We start from the raw sequence: 26,795 nt of genomic DNA on the forward strand, positions 1-26,795 counted from the left end.
TAATACTTCCTATACTTACAGTCATAAGCCTGTTTCTTTCTCAACTGTTACTTAATGGGTTTGAGGTCTCCCCGGGAATGGACACACACACACACACACAAAAAAGTATGGACCAGAGGAGTTTTTCTCACCATGATTAATGCATTGACTCCGTCCCTGCTAGCTCATATTCCAAGGAGCTACTCTGACAATAGAGTATACAGTTATCTTAAGTCTACGCTGTACAGGATGCTTCCTACTAGACACGCTGGATCATTTAAAACATATAGAGAAGATACAGGTTAACCTGGTAGCAGATCTGGACCTGTATGTTCTGTAGCACATTACTCTTTTGTCATGTTTTTCATGCCAAACATGTATGCACAAACTGGAAAGTACATTGAATAGGTTAGTTACTGGTTGGTGCCCTGTGCATCTGAATATCCAGCCAAACACACACCCCTGTTTTGTGTGGCCTCTGGCTGGGTGTACTATAACACCTACTTCACCTGTTCTTGAACCATGCAGTGTTTTGAGGAGCGCTGGGGTAAATCTGTAGGACTTAAGCTGATGGTTATGAGCACCTTGGCTCTGGAGGCAATGTTGTCTCTGTATAACCCCACTGCTCAATCTCACAAATGAAAACACACGCACATTTAAACCCTCAATCCCTCTCACAGACATTCTTGAAGACAAACACAGACGTTACTGCCTGGAATAACGAAACACACACACACCTTCCCCCCACATACACATCAATGCAAGCACACACAATTATCCTTTATATATTCACACACACACTCACACACACACTCTTCAATGGTTGAATTATTCCTCCACATTCTCGTCGTGCCATGCTTTCAATCCCTTTTTCATCCACTCACACAGATCAATTCAACTGACGCTATTAAACCATTTCACACTGGATTAATAACACATACACACCACACACACACCCCTGTAATACATGGGCGAAACACTGTCAAAACCATCCTGATGATGAAATCTCTTTCTACGTCACCCATTAGCCAGTAACTTGTTTTGACTTAAATGATTTGTATTATACTGAACAAAAATATGAACAAAACGTGTAAAGTGTTGGTCCAATGTTTCAATGTTTCCCCCCCTCCCTAAGGTGCGGACTCCCGGACGCACATCAAAACAATAGGGAGGGTCCGGGTGGGCGTCTGTCCATGGTGGCGGCTCCGGCGCGGGAAGTGGAACCCACTCTATAAATGTCTTAGTCCCCCCTCCTCGCGTCCTAGGATAGTCCACCTTCGCCGCCGACCATGGCCTAGTAGTCCCCACCCAGAACCCCACTGGACTGAGGGGCAGCTCGGGACAGAGGGGCAGCTCGGGACAGAGGGGCAGCTCGGGACAGAGGGGCAGCTCGGGACAGAGGGGCAGCTCGGGACAGGGGGGCAGCTCGGGACAGGGGGCAGCTCGGGACAAGGGGGCAGCTCGGGACAGGGGGCAGCTCGGGACAGGGGGCAGCTCGGGACAGCGGGGCAGCTCGGGACAGGGGGGCAGCTCGGGACAGGGGGGCAGCTCGGGACAGGGGGCAGCTCGGGACAGGGGGCAGCTCGGGACAGGGGGCAGCTCGGGACAGGGGGCAGCTCGGGACAGGGGGCAGCTCGGGACAGGGGGCAGCTCGGGACAGGGGGGCAGCTCGGGACAGGGGGGCAGCTCGGGACAGGGGGGCAGCTCGGGACAGGGGGGCAGCTCGGGACTGGGGGGCAGCTCGGGACTGGGGGGCAGCTCGGGACTGGGGGGCAGCTCGGGACTGAGAGGAAGCCCGGGACTGAGAGGAAGCCCAGCACTGAGAGGAAGCTCAGCACTGAGAGGAAGCTCAGCACTGAGATGAAGCTCAGCCAGGTAGTTGGATCCGGCAGATCCTGGTTGGTTGACGGTTCTGGCAGATCTGGCTGACTGGCAGATCTGGAAGAGTCTGGCTGACTGGCGGACTGGCGGATCTGGAAGAGTCTGGCTGACTGGCGGATCTGGCTGACTGGCGGATCCGGAAGAGTCTGGCTGACTGGCGGATCCGGAAGAGTCTGGCTGACTGGCGGATCCGGAAGAGTCTGGCTGACTGGCGGATCCGGAAGAGTCTGGCTGACTGGCGGATCCGGAAGAGTCTGGCTGACTGGCGGATCCGGAAGAGTCTGGCTGACTGGCGGATCCGGAAGAGTCTGGCTGACTGGCGGATCCGGAAGAGTCTGGCTGACTGGCGGATCCGGAAGAGTCTGGCTGACTGGCGGATCCGGAAGAGTCTGGCTGACTGGCGGATCTGGCTGCTCCATGTAGACTGACAGCTCCATGCAGACTGACAGCTCCATGCAGACTGACAGCTCCTTGCAGACTGACAGCTCCTTGCAGACTGACAACTCTGGCTGCTCCATGCAGACTGACAGCTCCTTGCAGACTGACAGCTCTGGCTGCTCCATGCAGACTGACAGCTCGGGCTGCGCTAAACAGGCGGGAGACTCCAGCAGCGCAGGATAGGAGGAAGGCTCTGGCTGCGCTGAACAGGCGAGGCGCACAGTAGGTCTGATGCGTGGTGCTGGCACTGGTGGTACTGGGCCGAGGACACGCACAGGAAGCCTGGTGCGGGGAGCTGCCACCGGAGGGCTGGGGTGTGAAGGTGGTACTGGGTAGACTGGACCGTGCAGGCGCACTGGAGCTCTTGAGCACCGAGCCTGCCCAACTTTACCTGGCTCGATGCCCACTCTAGCCCGGCCGATACGAGGAGCTGGAATATACCCCACCGGTCTATGCACCCGCACTGGGGTCACCGTGCGCACCACTGCATAACACGGTGCCTGCCCGGTCTCTCTAGCCCCCCGGTAAGCACAGGGAGTTTGCACAGGTCTCCTACCTGGCGTAGCCCTACTCCCTGTGAGCCTCCCCCCAAGAAGGTTTTGGGGCTGACTCTCGGGCTTCCTTGCCAACCGTGTTCCCTCATATCGCTGGCTCCTCTCTCCGGCTGCCTCTGCTCTCCTAAGTGCCTCCACCTGTTCCCATGGGAGGCGATCTCTTCCAGCCAGTATCTCCTCCCAAGTGTAACAACCTTTGCCATCCAAAACGTCTTCCCATGTCCATTCCTCCTTTCGCTGCACCTGCCTGTTAACACACTGCTTGGTCCGTTTGTGGTGGGTGATTCTGTAATGGTTTTCATGAGGTGAAGGAGAGTAGGACCAAAATGCAGCGTGTAGATTGCGATCCATGTTTAATCAAAAAACGTAACACGAATCTAAATACAAATACTACAAAAACAAGAACGTAATGAACGTAACGAAAACCGAAACAGCCTATACTTATGTAAACTAACACAGCGACTGGAACAAGGACACTAAGGACAATCACCCACGAAACACACAAAGAATATGGCTGCCTAAATATGGTTCCCAATCAGAGACAACGATAATCACCTGACTCTGATTAAGAACCGCCTCAGGCAGCCATAGACTAACGCTAGACATCCCACAAAACCCCAAGACAAAAACACACCACAATAACCCATGTCACACCCTGGCCTGACCGAATAAATGAAGAATAAACATAATATATTTCGACCAGGGCGTGACACACATTGTTTACATCCCTGTTAGTGAGCATTTCTCCTTTGCCAAGATAATCCATCCACCTGACAGGTGTGGCATATCAAGAAGCTGATTGAACTGCATGGTCATTACACAGGTGCACCTTGTGTTGGGGAAAATAAAAGGCCACTTTAAAATGTGTTGTTTTGTCACACAATACAATGCCACAGATGTCTCAAGTTTTAAGGGAGCATGCAATTGGCATGCTGGCTGCAGGAACGTCCACCAGAGCAGTTGCCAGATCATTTAATGTTCATTTCTCTACCATGAGCCACCTCTAACATCTTTTTAGAGAACCGGCCTTATAACCGCAGACCACGTGTAACCACGCCAGCCCAGGACCTCCACATCCGGCTTCTTCACTTGCGGGATTTTCTGACTGCAATAACATCCTTTTGTTGGGGAAAAAAAGATTCTGATTGGCTGGGTCTGGCTACCCAGTGTGTGGGTCTCGCTCAGAAGTGGGTGGGCCTATGCCCTGCCCAGTCATGTGAAATCCATAAATTAGGGCCTAATTAATTCATTAATTTCAGTTGATTTCCTTATATGAACTTTAAATCAGTATAATTGTCTTTAGTATAAATAACTTGAGGGCTCCACTAACAAGGAAAAGGCTTCATCATGATTTGCTCTGAATTAAAAAATTTAACTTAGCAGAATAAATTTTAATTCTGAAATCTATGGTTCTTCTTGACTATTACTATTATGAATTTGCAGTCTCATCTGGTCTCATCTAGGAAAATGTCTGTTTCGGCATGAAATCTAATTATTTTTTACATTTTGGGGAAATTGAACATGACTTCAAACAAGTCTCCCTGGTTCACCTCCAACCTCCCCAGCCAGCGTGGCTCTTTGGTGTGTTGTCTTCACTGAATTGTGATTGAGAATAAACACTTTATGAGCTCATGGGGCGGCAGGTAGCCTAGTGGTTAGAGATTTGGACTAGTAACTGAAAGGTCTGCAAGATCAAATCCACGAGCTGACAAGGTAAAAATCAGCTGTTCTGCCCCTCAACAAGGCAGTTAGCCCATTGTTCCTAGGCCGCCATTGAAAATAAGATTTTGTTCTTAATTGACTTGCCTAGTTAAATAAAGGTAAAAACATTCAATTAATTCTTTCAGTCCCATTTGGCCTTCATCCTAGCAGGCTCCCTTTTATCCAATTAGTTTGATTGAGAATGCCTCACCGCAGGGCCCAATCCATGCTCCCAGAGGGAATTGGTGTGACTCGACGGGGTAAAATATTTGTTTCATAGCGTAGGAGCTCCTGTCTTGGCCTGGCCACTTTTTACTATCAACATATTTGTTCCATCTCCCTCCTCCATATACTATAGTCTATTTGTTTTAGTTGTAGTGTTCTCTCAGCAGAGACTGGATCTTCCCCCACAGACCAGTAACATCAGTCTGGAATGAAGTATTTAGTATGCATAGTACAGCCAATGATTAAAGTAGATAGTACTTGTTTCAATTATTAAATACATGCTCCGGAACTTTGGCGACAAGTAAACCTCCAGCTTTCACACATGCATAATATATGAGCAGAATTACTGTTTAACCTCAATTAGCCACGAAATCCCTAGTTTAAAAGTGACTGTTTTCTGGAAGCTGTGATGCACCATTTCCCCTACATTTTCCCACATGTGGGCCCAGCCCCTTAGCAATTTGAGTTTCAGCCAATAAGCTTCAACCCCTCGCCATATGAGTGAAACCTAGCAAGAGGCTCATTATGCACTCACAGTAGAGCGAGAGAGCGAGCAATGACATGGTGCAAATATCTGCACATACACTAGATACCAAAGGTATATGGACACCTGCTCGTTGCACATCTCATTCTAAAATCATGGGCGTTAATATGGAGTTTGTCCCCACTTTGCTGCTATAAGAGCCTCCACCAATTCATCCCAAAGGTGTTCATTGGGGTTGAGGTCAGGGCTCTGTGCAGGCCAGTCAAGTTCTTCCACACCACTCCAGCTGACGCTTGGCTATGGAGATTGCATGACCCACCCCTCTCTCCCTCCTGTTTAAATGACCCAACTCCTCTCTCCCTCCTGTTTAAATGACCCTCCGACTCTCTCTCTCCTGTGTCTGTCAGGATCATCCATGAGGATGGCTACTCAGAAGAAGAGTGTAAACAGTACAGAGCTGTGGTCTACAGCAACACCATCCAGTCAATCATGGCCATCATCAAGGCAATGGCTAACCTCAAGATCGACTACGAAGAGGCCGCTCGAGCGGTAAGACACACACACACGCGCCTCTGAGTGCATCCACCTGAGCAGCCACTGTTCTCTCTGCATACCACCCACTGCTGCTCTAAAAGCCAACCAGCCCTTGAACCGCTCCCACTCTTCTCACAAAACAGACTTCTCCACTTTATCCATCTTCTCTAGTCCAGCTCTAATCTGTCTGAAGTGAGATGGGGAAATGATCAATGCTCAAGTATCTCTTCTTCCTGAAGTGCTATGTGACAATTGCCTCCAGACAGATTAGAGTTTCGAGTAGTTTAGCCTCCCAGACCTTGTATGAGGCGGAGTGAGTGAGTTCCATCCTGTCTCCCCAGTGGGAACTACTGAGAGATATGACACAACAATAAAAAACTATCCATGTGTTCCTAGTAAGAGCCATTTATAGTCATGCCCCCCATGTCTCTCCCAAACAAGATTTACAGTTCCTCTCTATGCAAATAGGAATCTTATGAAATATTTTCCTGTTCTTCATATTACCAACCAAACAGAAGTATTATTAAGTGAGCGATCTGCTCACTCTCTCGACCAAGTCCAATTTTGGATTTGATCAAGTGTTGAGATAAAGACCTAATTTTGTACTACTTCCTGTGCAGAGGAGGTATGGAGAGGGAAGAGTGTTCTCCCGCTGGTATGTGTCACAGTTGGTTTATTGGAGGTAACTTGCTCTGCAAGACATATTCCTGCTACAAATCTCTGCAGGTCTGTCGGTGTCTCTCAAAATGATAAAAAAAACAGAAATCAGAACTTCACAGCTGTGAAACTATACCAGTGTTATATTATAACCTAACCTGATTTGACATAATGAATTCGTAATGATGATGTTGTACACCGTAAGACGGGCTACATTCTCCAACAATGGGCTTTGTGGATTATGCTGCTTTACTAGCTCTTAACAGAGCCATGGTTAAAAATCCTACTATGTGATTTTCTGAAGAAGAAAAAAATCTAATTGTGTCTGTCATAGTTGAAGTGTACCTATGAAAATTACAGGCCTCAGTCTTTTTAAGTGGGAGAACTTGCACAATTGGTGGCTGACGAAATACTTTTTTGCCCCACTATACATGGTGGTTGATAAAGTGATTTACATTGTATGGGACTAATGCATCTCATTCACTACCAATGTACAGCACCCATGCCTATTGAGGCCTTTTGTTAAGTCATTTAGGTGTTAATAATGATGGAGTAGGAATAAGCTGTAGGCTTATTCCTGTCTCAGAACTATCTGTACACACACACACGCTTGCTCATCTAATACCACTCCCAGTGACTGTAGTGCTGAAGGGGGCAGGGCTCTCTCTATAGTCCCCCACTGCAGTATATCTATCAGGTGTATTCACTGCTGCAGCGGCTAATTCAGCCATGCTTACAAAGCAGCTCCCCAGGGGTGAGACTGTAAGAGGGAGTGCTACTCAAAATGTTCTGGTGTCTTACTCCCTTGGCCTGATAGTGTAACGGTTTTCTTGTGTCGAAGGAGAGGCGGACCAAAACGCAGCGTGGTGATTATTCATGGTTCTTTAATAAAGAAACTATACATGAATAGACTAACAAAACCAAGAAATGTGCAAAACCAAAACAGCCCTATCTGGTGCAAACACAGAGACCGGAACAATCACCCACAAAACCCAACACCAAACAGGCTACCTAAATATGGTTCCGAATCAGAGACGATGACTAACACCTGCCTCTGATTGAGAACCATATCAGGCCAAACATAGAAATAGACAAACTAGACATGTAACATAGAATGCCCACTCAGATCACACCCTGACCAAACAAAACATAGAAACATACAAAGCAAACTATGGTCAGGTTGTGACAGATAGTTTAATGTATTACATGTTCTGTAGATTGGCTGTTTAAAGTATTTGACTTAATGTAACAACAGAGATCTGTGCTAGTTTTCATTTTACACACATAGTGTTGCAAAATTCCGGTCACGTTTTTAAAAATTCCCAGGTTTTCCAGAAATCCGGATAGGGGGATTTCCGCAATGAGGAGGGAATAATCCGGAAAACCTTAATCCTCCAACCAGGATTACTGGAAAACCAGGGAATGTAATTTTGCCACCTATTCACACCATACTGTTCTCTCTTATTGTGCACACCTTAAGGGCTCTTGAAGGGAGGAGGTGGGCTCAGGTGACATAGTCTTGACACGATACAGGTCATCCTCCTTCAGTCGCCATAAAACTAGTCTGTTTATCACAGACTTTAATTACAACACAATGCACTCACTCTATTCCTGTGAGCTACTTTAAAGAGGCCTTGATCACCTGGTGTATTTGTTTTGATTCCTCTTCTTAGAACTGCCTCCATCACTTATTAACCAGTTCATGGGTTGGACTGGGTTAGACTGGGGGTGGACTGGGCAGACACAGGTTAACCAGCTGCATGGAACTTAGGCCAGCATGTCTCCTCTCAGTCAAATCAAATCAGATTTTATTTGTCACATACACATGGTTAGCAGATGTTAATGCGAGTGTAGCGAAATGCTTGTGCTTCTAGTTCCGACAATGCAGTAATAACCAACAAGTAATCTAACTAACAATTCCAAAACTACTGTCTTATACACAAGTATAAGGGGATAAAGAATATGTACATAAAGATATATGAATGAGTGATGGTACAGAGCAGCATAGGCAAGATACAGTAGATGGTATCGAGTACAGTATATACATATGAGATGAGTATGTAAACAAATTGGCATATTTAAAGTGGCTAGTGATACATGTATTACATAAGGATGCAGTCGATGATATAGAGTACAGTATATACGTATGCATATGAGATGAATAATGTAGGGTAAGTAAACATTATATTAGGTAGCATTGTTTAAAGTGGCTAGTGATATATTTCACATCATTTCCCATCAATTTCCATTATTAAAGTGAGCTGGAGTTGAGTCAGTGTGTTGGCAGCAGCCAGTCAATGTTAGTGGTTGCTGTTTAACAGTCTGATGGCCTTGAGATAGAAGCTGTTTTTCAGTCTCTCGGTCCCAGCTTTGATGCACCTGTACTGACCTCGCCTTCTGGATGATAGCGGGGTGAACAGGCAGTGGCTCGGGTGGTTGTTGTCCTTGATGATCTTTATGGCCTTCCTGTAACATCGGGTGGTGTAGGTGTCCTGGAGGGCAGATAGTTTGCCCCCGGTGATGCGTTGTGCAGACCTCACTACCCTCTGGAGAGCCTTGCGGTTGTGGGTGGAGCAGTTGCCGTACCAGGCGGTGATACAGCCCGCCAGGATGCTCTCGATTGTGCATCTGTAGAAGTTTGTGAGTGCTTTTGGTGACAAGCCGAATTTCTTCAGCCTCCTGAGGTTGAAGAGGCGCTGCTGCGCCTTCTTCACGATGCTGTCTGTGTGGGTGGACCAATTCAGTTTGTCTGTGATGTGTATGCCGAGGAACTTAAAACTTGCTACTCTCTCCACTACTGTTCCATCGATGTGGATAGGGGGGTGTTCTCTCTGCTGTTTCCTGAAGTCCACAATCATCTCCTTAGTTTTGTTGACGTTGAGTGTGAGGTTATTTTCCTGACACTACACTCCGAGGGCCCTCACCTCCTCCCTGTAGGCCGTCTCGTCGTTGTTGGTAATCAAGCCTACCACTGTTGTGTCGTCCGCAAACTTGATGATTGAGTTGGAGGCGTGCGTGGCCACGCAGTCGTGGGTGAACAGGGAGTACAGGAGAGGGCTCAGAACGCACCCTTGTGGGGCCCCAGTGTTGAGGATCAGCGGGGTGGAGATGTTGTTGCCTACCCTCACCACCTGGGGGCGGCCCGTCAGGAAGTCCAGTACCCAGTTGCACAGGGCGGGGTCGAGACCCAGGGTCTCGAGCTTGATGACGAGCTTGGACGGTACTATGGTGTTAAATGCCGAGCTGTAGTCGATGAACAGCATTCTCACTTAGGTATTCCTCTTGTCCAGATGGGTTAGGGCAGTTTATTTTTTATTTCATTTCACCTTTATTTAACCAGGTAGGCTAGTTGAGAACAAGTTCTCATTTACAACTGCGACCTGGCCAAGATAAAGCATAGCAGTGTGAACAGACAACACAGAGTTACACATGAAGTAAACAATTAACAAGTCAATAACACAGTAGGAAAAAAAGGGGAGTCTATATACAATGTGTGCAAAAGGCATGAGGAGGTAGGCGAATAATTACAATATTGCAGATTAACACTGGATTGATAAATGATCATGTACAGGTAGAGATATTGGTGTGCAAAAGAGCAGAAAAGTAAATAAATAAAAACTGTGGGGATGAGGTAGGTGAAAATGGGTGGGCTATTTACCAATAGATTATGTACAGCTGCAGCGATCGGTTAGCTGCTCAGATAGCTGATGTTTGAAGTTGGTGAGGGAGATAAAGGTCTCCAACTTCAGCGATTTTTGCAATTCGTTCCAGTCACAGGCAGCAGAGTACTGGAACAAAAGGCGGCCGAATGAGGTGTTGGCTTTAGGGATGATCAGTGAGATACACCTGCTGGAGCACGTGCTACGGATGGGTGTTGCCATCGTGACCAGTGAACAGTGTGCAGTGTGGTTGAGATTGCATCGTCTGTGGACCTATTTGGGCGGTAAGCAAATTGGAGTGGGTCTAGGGTGTCAGGTAGGGTGGAGGTGATATGGTCCTTGACTAGTCTCTCAAAGCACTTCATGATGACGGAAGTGAGTGCTACGGGGCGGTAGTCGTTTAGCTCAGTTACCTTAGCTTTCTTGGGAACAGGAACAATGGTGGCCCTCTTGAAGCATGTGGGAACAGCAGACTGAGATAGGGATTGATTGAATATGTCCGTAAACACACCAGCCAGCTGGTCTGCGCATGCTCTGAGGGCGTGGCTGGGGATGCCGTCTGGGCCTGCAGCCTTGCGAGGGTTAACACGTTTGAATGTTTTACTCACCTCGGCTGCGTGAAATAGAGTCCGCATGTTTTCGTTGCAGGCCGTGTCAGTGGCACTGTATTGTCCTCAAAGCGGGCAAAAAAGTTATTTAGTCTGCCTGTGAGCAAGACATCCTGGTCCATGACTGGGCTGGTTTTCTTTTTGTAGTCCGTGATTGACTGTAGACCCTGCCACATACCTCTTGTGTCTGAGCCGTTGAACTGAGATTCTACTTTGTCTCTATACTGACGCTTAGCTTGTTTGATAGCCTTCCGGAGGGAATAGCTGCACTGTTTGTATTCGGTCATGTCAATGCAGCTTTAGGAGTTTGTCCATCTTTTCCCTGGGAAGCATCGATGCATGGAGGGATGGTCAAGAGGGTTTTGTGGGCAGTGCACTAAGGTGATGTGGGAGCTGTGTAATCGGCCCTTCTGATGCTCTGTGTGTTTGTGTGTACATACTTGCGTAAGTCAGCGTGGGACCATGCTAGGGGAAAGCTATACACCACATTCTGTGTGTAACTCAGGGCTGAGACCTGGCGGAAACCTGCCTGTGTCTACAGGTATAATTACCTCAGTCATCCTGTTCTCATGGACCCTTCCAGAGGGGTGCTGTGCCCTGGGGTGCTCCCCTGTGGCTACTCTGAATGATGAGTCACCTGTATGGCTGGCCCGAACACACAGACACACACGCGCACACACAGAGCTCTGAGAAAAGTGAGGACAGTCTCTCCAGTGGATAGGTATGATTACTGTGTTTAATGGTTCTTCTGTTTGTAGTGCAGACTGTCTAATTGTGTCCTCCAGTCTAATTGACCTTGTGAGACCTGATCTATTACTGTCTGCTTTACCATGGCCAAGTTTATTAAAGTTGATTAGTCAAGGTCTCTTGTCTGTTCCACTTGGTCTGACTCATTCCTAACCCTGTGTGTGTCTGTGTCGCCTCCAGGATGATGCCCGCCAGCTGTTTGCCCTCTCAGGGGCTGCTGAGGAGCAGGGCATCCTGCCAGACGACCTGTCCAACGCCATGCAGAGGCTGTGGGGCGACGGAGGGGTGCAGGGTTGCTTTACGCGCGCCCGCGAGTACCAGCTCAACGACTCGGCTGCCTAGTGAGTAACGACCAACACCACTCTGCCCACTTGGCTACGTACCTCTGCCAGGCTCATAGTCTACTTTGTCATGGTCCTACTCTTTACCATGTTACCATATAGTACCTGTAAGGCTGTACCCAAAGATATGCAAGATATGCAATTTTGATGTGTGATTTCTAACTTTTAAAACATTTTTGGGAAACTACAAAAACATAAATGGCCTGCCTGTAACTTACTCACACTCTGTAGAATGGAACTTTTGGAAGACCATTGAATCAAAGTTTATTTGTCATGTGCGCCGAATACAACAGGTGTAGACCTTACAGTGAAATGCTTACTTACAAGCCCTAACCAACAGTGCAATTTTTTAGGAAAAAATAGGTATTAGGTGAATATTAGATAGGTAAAGAACTTTTTAAAATGTTTTTTTTTAAAGATAAATGACAGTTAAAATAACAGTAGCGAGTCTATATTTTCAGGTGGGACCGGTACAGAGTCATGTGCGGGGGGCACCGGTTAGTCGTGCTAATTGAGGGATTACAGATAAAGTCGGAAGTTTACATACACCTTAGCCAAATACATTTAAACTCAGTTTTTCACAATTCCTGACATTTAATCCAAGTAAAAATTCCCTGTCAGTTAGGATCACCACTTTATTTTAAGAATGTGAAATGTCAGAATGATATAGTAGAGATAATGATTTATTTCATCTTTTATTTCTTTCATCACATTCCCAGTGGGTCAGAACTTTACATACACTCAATTAGTATTTGGTATCTTTGCCTTTAAACTGTTTAACTGGGGTCAGACGTTTCGGGTAGTCTTCCACAAGCTTCCCACAATAACTTGGGTGAATTTTGGCCCATTCCTCCTGACAAAGCTGGTGTAACTGAGTCAGGTTTGTAGGCCTCCTTGCTCACACACGCTTTTTCAGTTCTGCCTACACATTTTCTATGGGATTGAGGTCAGGGATATGTGATGGCCACTCCAATACATTGACTTTGTTGTCCTTAAGCCATTTTTCCACAACTTTGGAAGTATGCTTGTGGTCATTGTCCATTTGAAAGACCCATTTGCGACCAAGCTTTAACATCCTGACTGATGTCTTGAGATGTTCCTTCAATATATCCACATAATTTTACTTCCTCATAATGCCATCTATTTTGTGAAGTGCACCACTCCCTCCTGCAGCAAAGCACCCCCACAACATGATGCTGCCACCCCCGTGCTTCATGGCTGGGATGGTGTTCTTCGGCTTGCAAGCCTCCCCCATTTTCTTCCAAACATAACAATGGTCATTATGGCCAAACAGTTCTATTTTTGTTTCATCAGACCAGAGGACATTTCTCCAAAAAGTGCGATATTTGTCCCCATGTGCAGTTGCAAACCGTAGCTGTAACGGTTCTCTTCTTCCTCCACCTCTGAAGAGGAGGTGTAGCAAGGATCGGACCAAAATGCGGCGTAGTTGTTGTTCATGTTTTTTAATAAAGGAAAAACTCAAACATGAACATAATATAAAACAATAAATGCAAAAAACCAAAACAGTCCTCTCTGGTGCAACAAACACAAAGACCTGAACAATCACCCACAAAACCCAACACCAAACAGGCTACCTAAATATGGTTCCCAATCAGAGACAATGACTAACACCTGCCTCTGATTGAGAACCATATCAGGCCAAACATAGAAATAGACAAACTAGACATTTAACATAGAATGCCCACTCAGATTACACCCTGACCAACCAAAAAATAGAAACATACAAAGCAAACTATGGTCAGGGTGTGACAGTAGCCTGGCTTTTTTATGGCGGTTTTGGAGCAGTGTCTTCTTCCTTGCTGAGCGGCCTTTCAGCTTATGTTGACATAGGACTTGTTTTACTGTGGATATAGATACTTTTGTACCTGTTTCCTCCAGAATCTTCACAAGGTCCTTTGCTGCTTTTCTAGGATTGATTTGCACTTTTCGCACCAAAGTACGTTCTTCTCTCGGAGACAGAACACATCTCTTTCCTGAGCGATATGACGGCTGCGTGGTCCCATGGTGTTTATACTTGCGTACTATTGTTTGTACAGATGAACGTGGTACCTTCAGGCGTTTGGAAATTGCTCCCAATGATGAACCAGGCTTGTGGAGGTCTGCAATTGTTTTGGACTGAGTTCTTTTGATTTTCCCATCATGTCAATCAAAGAGGCAATGAGTTTGAAGGTAGGCCTTAAAATACATCCATAGGTACACTTCCAATTGACACAAATGATGTCAATTAGCCTATCAGAAGCTTCTAAAGCGATGACATAATTTTATGGAATTATCCAAGCTGTTTAAAGGCACAGTCAACTTAGTGTATGTAAATTTCTGACCCACTGGAATTGTGATACAATGAATTATAAGTGAAATAATCTGTCTGTAAACAATTGTTGGGAAAATTACTTGTCATGCACAAAGTAGATGTCCTAACCGACTTGCCAAAACTATAGTTTGTTAACAAGAAATTTGTGGAATGGTTGAACAATGAGTTTTAATGACTCCAACCTAAGTGTATGTAAACTTCCGACTTCAACTGTATGTACATGAATGTATAGTTAAGGTGACACTGCATAGATGATGAGCAGAGTAGCAGCAGCGTAATGCAAATAGTCCAGGTAGCCATTTGATTACCTGTTCAGGAGTCTTATGGCTCAGAGATAAAAGCTTTTGAGAAGCATTTTGTCTTTGGCAATTTTTAGGGCCTTCTGCTGACACCACCTGGTGTAGAGGAACTGGATGGCAGGCAGCTTAGCACCAATGATGTACCGGGCTGTACGCACTACCCTCTGTAGTACCTTGTGGTCGGAGGCCGAGCAGTTGCCTTACCAGGCAGTGATGCAACCATGCTCTTGATGTTGCAGCTGTAGAAACTTTTGAGGATCTGAGGACCCATGACAAATCTTTTCAGTCTCCTGAGGTGGAATAGGTTTTGTTGTGTCCTCTTCACGACTGTCTTGGTGTGTTTGGACCATGCTAGTTTGTTGGTGATGTGGACACCAAGAAACCTGAAGCTCTCAACCTGCTCCACTACAGCCCCGTCGATGAGAATGGGGGTGTGCTCGGTCCTCCTTTTCCTGTAGTCCACAATCATCTCCTTTGTCTTGATCACGTTGAGGGATATGTTGTTATTCTGGCACCACACTGCCAGGTCTCTGATGTCCTCCCTATAGGTTGTCTCATCGTTGTTGGTGATCAGGCCTCCCACTGTCGTCTGCAAACTTAATGATGGTATTGCAGTCGTGCCTGGCCATTCAGGCGTGGGTGAACAGGGAGTACAGGAGGGGACTGAGCACGCACCCCTGAGGGTCTCCAGTGTTGAGGATCAGCGTGGTAGATGTGTTGCAACCTACCCACACCACCTGGGGGCAGCTCGTCAGGAAGTCCAGGATCCAGTTGCAGAGGGAATTGTTTTGTCCCAGGATCCTTAGCTTAGTGATGAGCTGAGGATACTATGGTGTTGAACTCTGAGCTGTAGTCAATGAATAGCATTCTCACATAGGTGTTCCTTTTGTCCAGGTAGGAAAGGGCAGTGTGCAGTGCAATAGAGATTTCATCATCTGAGGATCTGTTTGAGCGGTATGCAAATTAGGGAGTTTTGGGTTTCTGGGATAATGGTTATAATGTGGGCCATTACCAGCCTTTCAAAGGACTTCATGGCTACGGACGTGAGTGCTACGGGTTTGTAGTCATTTAGGAAGGTTACCTTAGTGCTCTTGGGCACAGGCACTATGGTGGTCTGCTTGAAACATGTTGGTATTACAGACTCAATTAGGGACATGTTGAACATTTCAATGAAGACACCTGCCAGTTGGTCAGCACATGCCCGGAGCACATGTCCTGGTAATCCATCTGGCCCAGCGGCCTTGTGAATGTTAACTTATTTAGAGGTCTTACTCATGTTGGCTACTGAGAGCTTGATCACACAGTCGTCCGGAACAGCTGATGCTCTCATGCATGTTTCAGTGTTACTTGCCTGGACACAAGCATAGAAGTGATTTAGCTCGTCTGGTAGGATCATGTCACTGGGCAGCTCGCGGCTGTGCTTCCCTTTTGTAGTCTGTAATAGTTTACAGGCCCTGCTACATCCGACAAGCATCGGAGCCAGTGTAGTACAATTCAATCTTAGTCCTGTATTGGTGCTTTGCCTGTTTGATGGTTCGTCAGAGGGCATAGCAGGATTTCTTATAAGCTTCTGGGTTAGAGTCCTGCACCTTGAAAGCGGCAGCTCTACCCTTTAGCTCAGTGCAAATGTTGCCTGTAATCCTTGGCTTCTGGTTGGGGTATGTACGTACGGTCACTGTGGGTGCAACGTCCTCGATACACTTATTGATAAAGGCAGTGACTGATGTGGTGTGCTCCTCAATGCCATAGTACCATTAGCTCAGCCACTCTCCATGTCCCCCTCCTAGATCACAAAACTTAATGGGTTCTGTTAAAGTAGGCTGGGCTGTGATTTTACTGGATTTACCTTCTGAATCTGGGGCAAAGCAATCAGGGGGAGTTTTGGAGAAGCAGCAGCATCACACTAGATCAGCAGGCTCTGATTCTAATGGCTTCACACCACAGTGACTCCAAAATTCCCTCCTCCCGTCCCCCCTCGGTCTCCCATCTCTATCTTAAGGGGATTAAGAGATCAAGGCTGCATGCGTTATGTGTTATCACTTTGTTTAGGAACCAATTGGTTTATTAATGGGGGTTAGTCTGACTCTGAACTTCCAGGAATTTTCACAAACCTAATTTCCCCCGAATCAATTTCTGAAGAGAGGACCAGTTCCTGACATAATAGATTGGATCAATCCACTTTGATGATGGGAGTTAAGAAACAACCAACATGTTGTTTACAAACAGATGACTTTCGCTTGTTTAGAGAGCGGTTTTTAATTCACCTGTATAGTCCCCAGCCTGAATATGTTTTCTATGTTGTTGTTTTCCTGTAAGGTTTTTTTTATGGCCAAGACAAATTAGAGGTGATAACAGACAAGGAAATGCTATTGTCTAACTGCCGCTAGTGTTCATTTAATAGTTAAATTTGTTGTTCTAAAATGTCTTTCCTTTGATTTAGCTTACCAACAATATTTCTGGAGATGGGTCTGAATGTAGTTTTAGTTCTGTTCTGAAACCTCTGTGTAGTTCTCTGTGTCCAAAGTCTGACTGCATTGGGACAGCCTGCTCAGCTCCCACACTAGTAGAGCTGTCCTGTCCTGTCCCACTGTGTGTGGAAATAGCATGGAAATGCCACCGAATAGCAGCGGGAGCTCTGAAGTCAGGGTGGAGGACAGTGTGGTTTCACAGTGACTGCTCACATATGCAGTCACTCCCTCTTTCCCTCCTCCTCCTCCCTCTCGGCTGGCCATGAGGCAGCCATCAGGAAAATGTAGCCTGAATGAGGGAGTCACTGGGGTTTCCAGGGATTGGTGGCAGTTTGTGGTTGGCACTGACCATGTCACGCCTGGGTGCAGCCTTTAGTCCAGGGCTATTAAAATCCTGGCTCGGGGTCTGCAGTACTGCTGCTTTTCTTTTCTACTCTACCTGGCTCTTGATTGACGTCATTGATTGGCCAGAGAGATCACTCACCTGGTGTCCCAGCTCTGACTCTGTCCCTGAAACCAGCAGCGCTATGCATCTTTGCGCCCAGATTCAAGGTTCTGTGCTCTGGTTCTCCCAGCGACCAGTCAACAGATGCTACAGTGTAAGGCTATTGTCCCAGGTTAGTCCTTTATAGTGACTCCCATTGTAAGTATTCCTCTATGTAGAACAACAACAGGTCTCATGTCACTTCCATTTAGGTCTAGTCATGCTTCTAATGTCTGACCCCAACACAGCCATTCTGCATGCCGCAGGCTGTCAGCTCTCTCTGGAGCCTCTCCACAGAGCCGCTCATTAACATTGAGGCCTTTAACTGAGTCAATGTAATGTAGTGCTCCGTCAGTGTAATGTAGTGCTAAGTTGTTGGCCTAATGATGAAAGAAAACACACTAATACTGCAAGGCTCTCTCTCCCCAGTGCTGCTGTAGCGTGGTGTAGGTTAGAGTCCCTTATCACCGGGCCCCATAGGGCCCCTCAATCACTCTATATTGAAGTTTTGAGCAAACACAACACATCTCCTGATTCCACGATTCCTGATACACCATCTATGTGACTGGAAAACCACTTGTGCATGTATCCCCACCTGCAACAGAGGGAGAGTGTTGTACTTCTTCTTAGGCGTGTCCATTAGACACAAGGCCTCTTGGTGAGATTGCATGGTGCCAGGGAAATGGGCTCTAAAATGCACAACAGGATAGTGTGTCACAAAATGATTGCCTGGCATCCACTAAATATTAAACGAGCAGAGGGAGCGATATTGTTCTCTCCCCCTTTTTGTATTACCAATCTAATCATAACTTTTTAATCCCTCGCTCGCTCACTCGCTCTGCTCTTATTAAAGCTCTGGCTTTCTGGCAAGCGTACTGTTGTGATGACCCCCAAGAGGTTGTGAAGGCGGTGATGAGGATTTACATTATTTTATCAGGCCTCTCCAGAGCACTTTGACTACTGTAGTTAGAGAAACTTCCTGTGTGCTTCAACAATATCAGCCTCCAGACTGTCATCTATCTCAGAGCACAGGGAGAGGCCCGATCCCCTCTCGGCAGGCTAGAATCACTCCTACAGCTCCACTACTGTAACTCACCTCCTCTCCAAAGGCCAAATCCATGAGCAAATGAATCAAAGCATAGAGCTAATAACCACAATAATGTTTAACCATTGCTAGAGGGAGGAGGTACAGGGGAAGAAGGAGGGTTTGTAAATTGTAACTGTAAGCCCACAGGATTCAATTAAGCTCTGGATACTAGAAATCGAAAGCACAATATTAAGCAATGTTTCAATAAGTGAATCCCTCACAACAAAGGAGGCCTTTCTCTGTGTGGCGTGGGATTAGAATCCTTCAATCAGAGACGTTGGTTTGTGATGAAGGAAGGAGTGTGTGTGGAGAACACTTTTAATATACGCACAGACTTGTTTTAGGCAGGATTATAGCGAACACGAACACTTTGTTTTGTGATGAAACGCTGTGCCACGATATTGATGTACAATCTTCTGTGTAAACTTCAGCTCAGGGCACACAGTTTATAGAACAGTCTCTAGAACTCAACCTCTGCAGGTATAAACACAGAGAGGGAACATGAGAATCTGAGGGTGGTAAATCGTGTCAGTCTGATGGTACCATACAGTGACAAGGCACACCATCCAGAACATCTTTGTAAGGCAGAAGAATAACTGTGTGATTAAAATGTTGAGCCATTGATTTGATCCAAATTGTGAAGCCAATATCACCCACTAGTCCCAGCCTCCCATCCCTCATCTCCACCCAGCCATTCAGAAAGAGGTGTCAGAGGGCCAGGAAGTGGCGTCAGACAGCCAGGAAGTGTCCTCTATATTCAAATAACATAACGGGCCGCTGCTGCGAAATAAATGAACAGACAGCTGTTTCCAAACAAAGATTTATTGCCATGAATTTAAGGCCTTAAAAAAGATTGAATTACCTTCTGGCTGACTGGCTGACACCACATGAGAGGAATCTGACAGTATCTGACAGGGCCCGCTGCCCTGGCTGTCTGCAGCGCCATGACGAGCACAATTGTTTTCTCTCTCAACAGGCGCAATCAGATGGTTTTCCAGGGATCAAATGCCATTATCATTTGTGTGTGTAAATGTGTTGAGTAAGGCTGTCGGCATCTCCTGGCAGATTGAGTGCTGATGTGTATCATATCCACTATAGATTGGGCAATTCAGATAGTCAAGCAAATAGAAACTGATGAGTCTCTATCCACTTAGTGGTGAGTTTATATTGATGATGGTTAAATAAACAGATAGCACCAATACCATTAACAACATGGCCACACCAGTGGTGCAGAGTTGGAGCCCTGAAACCCTGTAACCCTAGGCTTTGTGAGGGTCCACCTGGTTTTTAATCTGACAGTTGTGTGTATCTGTATTCTGACGTGTGTGTGTTGTCCCTGTCAGCTACCTGAATGATCTAGAGAGGATAGCCAAAGCAGACTACATCCCCACACAGCAGGATGTGTTGCGGACCAGAGTCAAGACCACCGGCATCGTGGAGACACACTTCACCTTCAAAGACCTGCACTTTAAGTGAGTGGACCGCTGACGTACTAGTGTGTGCGTGATTCATTTTGAACCCCCTGCTCGTACCATTGCCCAAACGCAAAATAACCTCTCTGTTTCTTCTTTCCTCTCTGTCTTTCGGAGTGAAGGTAGCGATGTTCATTCCTCCAAAGCACCATTTTGTCTGGTTGTTACTTTGAAAAGACAATTTCCATCTGACTAAACCCTGTCTGGTTCTCTCTCTCTCTGTCTTTTCTGTGTCTCTGTGTGTCTCTGTATCTGTGTGTCTCTGTCTCTGTGTGTCTCTGTCTCTATTTCTGTGTGTGCTGTTGGTTTGTGTGTGCATCGGTGTGTCTCCGTCTCTGTGTGTCTCCGTCTCTGTGTGTCTCCGTCTCTGTGTGTCTCCGTCTCTGTGTGTCTCCGTCTCTGTGTGTCTCCGTCTCTGTGTGTCTCCGTCTCTGTGTGTCTCTGTCTCTGTATTTCTGTGTGTGCTGTTAGTTTGTGTGTGCATCGGTGTGTATGGTGGGAAGGTTGTGTGTCTCTGTGTGTCTCTGTCTCTGTATTTCTGTGTGTGCTGTTGGTTTGTGTGTGTATGGTGGGAAGGTTGTGTGTCTCTGTGTGTGCTGTTAGTTTGTGTGTGCATCGGTGTGTATGGTGGGAAGGTTGTGTGTCTCTGTGTGCTGTTAGTTTGTGTGTGCATCGGTGTGTATGGTGGGAAGGTTGTGTGTCTCTGTGTGCTGTTAGTTTGTGTGTGCATTGGTGTGTATGGTGGGAAGGTTGTGTGTCTCTGTGTGTGCTGTTAGTTTGTGTGTGTATGGTGGGAAGGTTGTGTGTCTCTGTGTGTGCTGTTAGTTTGTGTGTGTATCGGTGTGTATGGTGGGAAGGTTGTGTGTCTCTGTGTGTGCTGTTAGTTTGTGTGTGCATCGGTGGGGAGGTTGTGTGAGTGTTGATGGACTGGTTGATGTATTCACTGGCAGTGGCTTCAGAAATCCATGTTTATTTGAATGTGGGAATTGGATCCATGCCTCCATTACTCCTTATCCTTGATAACAGAACTATTTCTCAGTCCTCTATCCATGTCTTAATTATAAAATACTGAGGAAATTCCTGTTTAAATCTCAATACCCCCACCACCTTTACACATCAAATGGAATATAAGCTTCCAAATGGAGTCAGGATACACTATTTTCAAAGCACTGGAAATCAAAACGTGTGCGTGCACAAGGCTGCGTGTCTGTCTGTCCGTCTGTCTGTCGAGACAGACGGTATTTGGGTGTGTTTTTACACAAACACAAATAACAGAATGTTCCGCTGCCTGCCCTGCAGCAGTGTTAGCTAGTGTTTATCTGGTCTGATGAATCAGGTTACAGTGAGTGATATTAAAGCTGATGAGAGCCCTGTTGAGGTGAGTACTACTCATTACAGCCCTGAACATTACAGCCCTGTGGTAATGAGCTGTACTTACTCAGCCTGCCAACACATAGCATAGTAGCACTCCATTACATAGGAACTTCACACAAATATCAGCTGAATTTCTAGCAGGGCTGATGGTACAACAACTAAACTGACAGTCTGTCTGCTATTTGACAAACATCAGACTTCCATGCCACTGTCTCAGTATTTATTATTATTCTCCATGTTTTGAAATGCCTTGGTGGTGGTGATTAGTAAATATCTCAGATGGGTTCCACAACCCAGACTGGAACTGGGAAGTGGGCATCCTCTCATCTCGCCCACATGCCCGGTCGGTGGGTTGGTCAATGTCCTCATGAAAAGTAATGCAGGGCTCAATCGTGTCAACAAACAAACATTACTAGATTGCCTCTCTCAGCGCCTCAGACCCATCCGTCTGCAGCCTGCGGTAGAGACAGAGGAGGCAGACTGAATGCAGTGCACATGGAGAGAGAAGGTTGCCAGAGGAAGGCTAGCTGATCGGACTACAGAGATACCCTCAGGCCCAGCCTGAGTTAATGGAGAGTGGGAGATCCTCCAGGAATGTCAAATCATCATGGTGCTTACATGTTTTTGGTATAATTATAGATCCCAATACGGAGGTCATGAATGGCCCTGCAGAAAACATCCCCTCCTGTGTTTCCAGATCCAAATAGACCAAATAGGTTTAAGCAACATTGGGGAGGCTCCCGTAAAAAATGTAGGGGGAGCCAGCACCATATTGTTTACACCTATCCACTTATTCCAAATCTGCACACATCAAAGGAGTGACAGGGCTAGACGAGAGGTTGATTTGGGGGTGGGCATACAGCACCACTAGTAAACAGCAGTAAAAGGGTGACCCTAACTGTGTCCTTGTGTTCCTGCAGGATGTTTGACGTGGGTGGCCAGCGTTCTGAGAGGAAGAAGTGGATCCACTGCTTTGAGGGAGTCACAGCCATCATCTTCTGTGTGGCCATGAGTGCCTATGATCTGGTGCTGGCTGAGGATGAGGAGATGGTGAGGAGGCAGAACACGGTTGTCCTTTAAGTGCCACTAACTAGATCTCTCTTATCACTTTAAATTATATTTTATTTCGAAAGGAAATTGCTTCACATTCATTTTGATTTTGTCTGGATCAACTGGAATTAAATAATGTTTTCATTCCCTCCCTCCCTTGCTCTCTCTCTCTCTTTCCATCTCTCCATAGAACCGGATGCACGAGAGCATGAAGTTATTTGACTCCATCTGCAACAACAAGTGGTTCACAGAGACCTCCATCATCCTGTTCCTCAACAAGAAGGACTTGTTTGAGAAGAAGATCACCCACAGTCCCCTGACCATCTGCTTCCCAGAGTACTCTGGTATGACCGTAACACAACTCTGCATCCCCTGAATGTTCCATATTCTCTTGTAGTTGGCAGTGTTTGTATGTTGACATTCTCATGTTAGACGAGGAGGAATAGTTTTTACCAGTAGAAGAAATCTAGTGGCAAGATGTATACACTACAATACCAAACGTATGTGGACACCTGCTCATCAAACATCTCATTCCAAAAATAATGGACATTAATATGGAGTTGGTCCCCCCTTTGCCTCAATAATAGTCTCTACTCATCTGGGAAGGCTTTCCACTAGATGTTGGAACATTGCTGCGGGGACTTCCATTCAGGCACAAGAACATTAGTCAGGTCGGGCACTGATGTTGGGTGATTAGCCCTGGCTTGCAGTCGGCGTTCCAATTCATCCCAAAGGTGTTCGGTGGAGTATTGATCAGGCTTCTGTGCAGACCAGTCAAGTTCTTCCACACCGGTCTCGACAAACCAGTTCTGTATGGACCTCACTTTGTGCACGGCGGCATTGTCATGATGAAACAGGAAAGGGCCTTCCCCAAACTGTTGCCAGTAGATTAGAAGCACAGAATCGTCTAGTACAGTGCCTTGCGAAAGTATTCGGCCCCCTTGAACTTTGCGACCTTTTGCCACATTTCAGGCTTCAAACATAAAGATATAAAACTGTATTTTTTTGTGAAGAATCAACAACAAGTGGGACACAATCATGAAGTGAAACTTTTTTAACAAATCAAAAACTGAAAAATTGGGCGTGCAAAATTATTCAGCCCCCTGAAGTTAATACTTTGTAGCGCCACCTTTTGCTGCGATTACAGCTGTAAGTCACTTGGGGTATGTCTCTATCAGTTTTGCACATGGAGAGACTGAAATTTTTTCCCATTCCTCCTTGCAAAACAGCTCGATCTCAGTGAGGTTGGATGGAGAGCATTTGTGAACAGCAGTTTTCAGTTCTTTCCACAGATTCTCGATTGGATTCAGGTCTGGACTTTGACTTGGCAATTCTAACACCTGGATATGTTTATTTTTGAACCATTCCATTGTAGATTTTGCTTTTTGTTTTGGATCATTGTCTTGTTGGAAGACAAATCTCCGTCCCAGTCTCAGGTCTTTTGCAGACTCCATCAGGTTTTCTTCCAGAATGGTCCTGTATTTGGCTCCATCCATCTTCCCATCAATTTTAACCATTTTCCCTGTCCCTGCTGAAGAAAAGCAGGCCCAAACCATGATGCTGCCACCACCATGTTTGACAGTGGAGATGGTGTGTTCAGGGTGATGATCTGTGTTGCTTTAACGCCAAACATAACGTTTTGCATTGTTGCCAAAAAGTTCAATTTTGGTTTCATCTGACCAGAGCACCTTCTTTCACATGTTTGGTGTGTCTCCCAGATGGCTTGTGGCAAACTTTAAACGACACTTTCTATGGATATCTTTAAGAAATGGCTTTCTTCTTGCCACTCTTCCATAACATACTACTGATTGTTGTCCTATGGACAGAGTCTCCCACCTCAGCTGTAGATCTCTGCAGTTCATCCAGAGTGATCATGGGCCTCTTGGCTGAATCTCTGATCAGTCTTCTCCTTGTATGAGCTGAAAGTTTAGAGGGACGGCCAGGTCTTGGTAGATTTGCAGTGGTCTGATACTCCTTCCATTTCAATACTATCGCTTGCACAGTGCTCCTTGGGATGTTTAAAGCTTGGGAAATCTTTTTGTATCCAAATCCGTCTTTAAACTTCACAACAGTATCTCGGACCTGCCTGGTGTGTTCCTTGTTCTTCATGATGCTCTCTGTGCTTTTAACGGACCTCTGAGACTATCACAGTGCAGGTGCATTTATACGGAGACTTGATTACACACAGGTGGATTGTATTTATGATCATTAGTCATTTAGGTCAACATTGGATCATTCAGAGATCCTTACTGAACTTCTGGAGAGAGTTTGCTGCACTGAAAGTAAAGGGTCTGAATAATTTTGCACGCCCAATTTTTCAGTTTTTGATTTGTTAAAAAAGTTTGAAATATCCAATAAATGTCGTTCCACTTCATGATTGTGTCCCACTTGTTGTTGATTCTTCACAAAAAATACAGTTTTATATCTTTATGTTTGAAGCCTGAAATGTGGCAAAAGTTCGCAAAATTCAAGGGGGCCGAATACTTTCGCAAGGCACTGTATGTCATTTTATGTTTTAGTGTTAAGCTTTCCCTCCACTGGAACTAAGGGGCCTAGATCGAACCATGAAAAACAGCCCCAGACCATCATTCCTCCTCCACCAAACTTTACAGTAGACATTATGCATTTTGGTAGCGTTCTCCTGACTTCCGCCAAACCCGATTTTGTCCGTGTGCGGCTGCTCGGCCATGGAAACCCATTTCATCAAGTTGCTTCTTCTAGAGCTGGTTGGAACTTGGTAGTGAGTGTTGCAACGGAGGACAGATTATTTTTATGCGCTATGTGCATCAGCACCCACCGGTCCCATTCTGGGAGTTTGTGTGGCCTACCACTTCGCGGCTGAGCCGTTGTTGCTCCTAGACGTTTTCACTTCACAATAACAGCACGGGGGGGCTCTAGCCAGGGCAACTCTAGCAGGGCAGAAATTGTATGAACTAACTTGTTGGAAAGGTGGCATCCTTTGACGGTGCCACGTTGAAAGTCACTGAGCTCTTCAGTAAGGCCATTCTACTACCAATGTTTGTCTATGGAGATTGCATGGCTGTGTACTCGATTTTATACACCTATCAGCAACTGGTGAGACTGAAATAGCCGAATCCACTCATTTGAAGTAGTGTCCATACTTTTGTATATATAGTGTAGCTTGACAAACCCCATGAATCCCATCGGTAGAGCAGGTCCACTTCTCCACCTGAAACTAGTTTTCTCCTTGCATGACTCGTGCAGACTCAGTAGAACAACCTATCTAATTCTATGGGCACAACACTCCTGTCTTAACCTCCTCTCCTATACCCAGGTCCCAACAAATTTGAAGAGGCACAGGCCTACATCCAGACCAAGTTTGAGGACCTGAACAAGAAGAAGGACACCAAGGAGATCTACAGCCACTTCACCCAAGCCACCGACACCAAGAACGTTCAGTTTGTCTTCGACGCCGTCACCGACGTCATCATCAAGAACAACCTGAAGGACTGTGGTCTCTTCTAGAGCGAAGCCTGAGGAAGAGTCAAGGTGAGCTGCTACACATAGAATAGAGCACACACATTTTACAAACACATGCTCATGGACTACACATTCACACACACGCATGCACACATGGATATATATGTGTTCGTAAATGTACAAAAAGCACCACTTAATGTTCTTTGAATGCAACTTAAAGGTGAGTCTTGTATACATTAACCTCTCCCTTTCTCAGTCTTCCCTCAGATTACTTGAACAGCTCTGATGACCAGAAGGAAGGATGGGGAAGACAGACTGCACTGGCCAACCACCATTTATGCTTTTATCTGCTTTTTTTAAAGACACCTAAGAGACTGAGAACTTGGAGAGCCTTGCAGAATTTCAACGATTGCTGATCCAGTTGCTCATAATTGTTAACTCTTTCAGCCAAGACCTTGAATCAAACATTTATTGTCTTTTTTTGTTTTGTTTTTCTTTGTTTATTTTCAATTATTCGAGGAGAAAATGGAAAAGTTTTTATTAAATGCTTTCATGTTACTTTACAAAATCTAATGTGCAAATTCCATTAAACTTTTAATCACATAAGGCATTTTTTTTAAGAAGCACAGGCATGAATAGAGAATATCAATCGAAAAAGGAGTGCTTTTTAAAATAATGTTTACATATGTTCCTCATTCATAGCCGAACCGCATATTCATACATGACATAAGATATATTAGCTCTGTAATCTGCGCAGAATATTTTAACATTCCTTTTAGAAAATCGAAATAAAAAAAATATAGAAAAGTAAAACGAAAAAAAATCTTCACAACCATGGGAAAGAATAGCAAAAATTCTAACTGATAGTTAAAATATGTACTTAACATTGTATTTTTTTATAGTACCATTTACATGTCTTTTGCAGTATGTTTGTGCCTACACTTCAGTTTACAACTGATTCTTAGATATACTTTTATCAG

At 45.7% G+C, this 26,795-nt stretch overlaps 1 protein-coding gene across 1 annotated transcript in view; it reads left to right on the forward strand.

Annotated features, from left to right (window-relative positions):
• Positions 1 to 26,421, forward strand: part of LOC135541903 (guanine nucleotide-binding protein G(i) subunit alpha-2-like) — a 92,995-nt gene extending 66,574 nt beyond the window's left edge. Inside the window, exons 3-9 of the mRNA XM_064968395.1 lie at positions 5,670 to 5,811; positions 11,648 to 11,808; positions 19,822 to 19,950; positions 22,245 to 22,374; positions 22,565 to 22,718; positions 25,670 to 25,884; positions 26,072 to 26,421. Coding sequence (XP_064824467.1) covers positions 5,670 to 5,811; positions 11,648 to 11,808; positions 19,822 to 19,950; positions 22,245 to 22,374; positions 22,565 to 22,718; positions 25,670 to 25,860 — 907 coding nt within the window. The 3' untranslated portion in view covers positions 25,861 to 25,884; positions 26,072 to 26,421. The remainder of the gene's footprint in view (positions 1 to 5,669; positions 5,812 to 11,647; positions 11,809 to 19,821; positions 19,951 to 22,244; positions 22,375 to 22,564; positions 22,719 to 25,669; positions 25,885 to 26,071) is intronic.
• Positions 26,422 to 26,795: the final 374 nt, after the last annotated feature.

Source organism: Oncorhynchus masou, chromosome 6 (genome assembly GCF_036934945.1).
Source record: "Oncorhynchus masou masou isolate Uvic2021 chromosome 6, UVic_Omas_1.1, whole genome shotgun sequence".
NCBI lineage: Eukaryota > Metazoa > Chordata > Actinopteri > Salmoniformes > Salmonidae > Oncorhynchus > Oncorhynchus masou.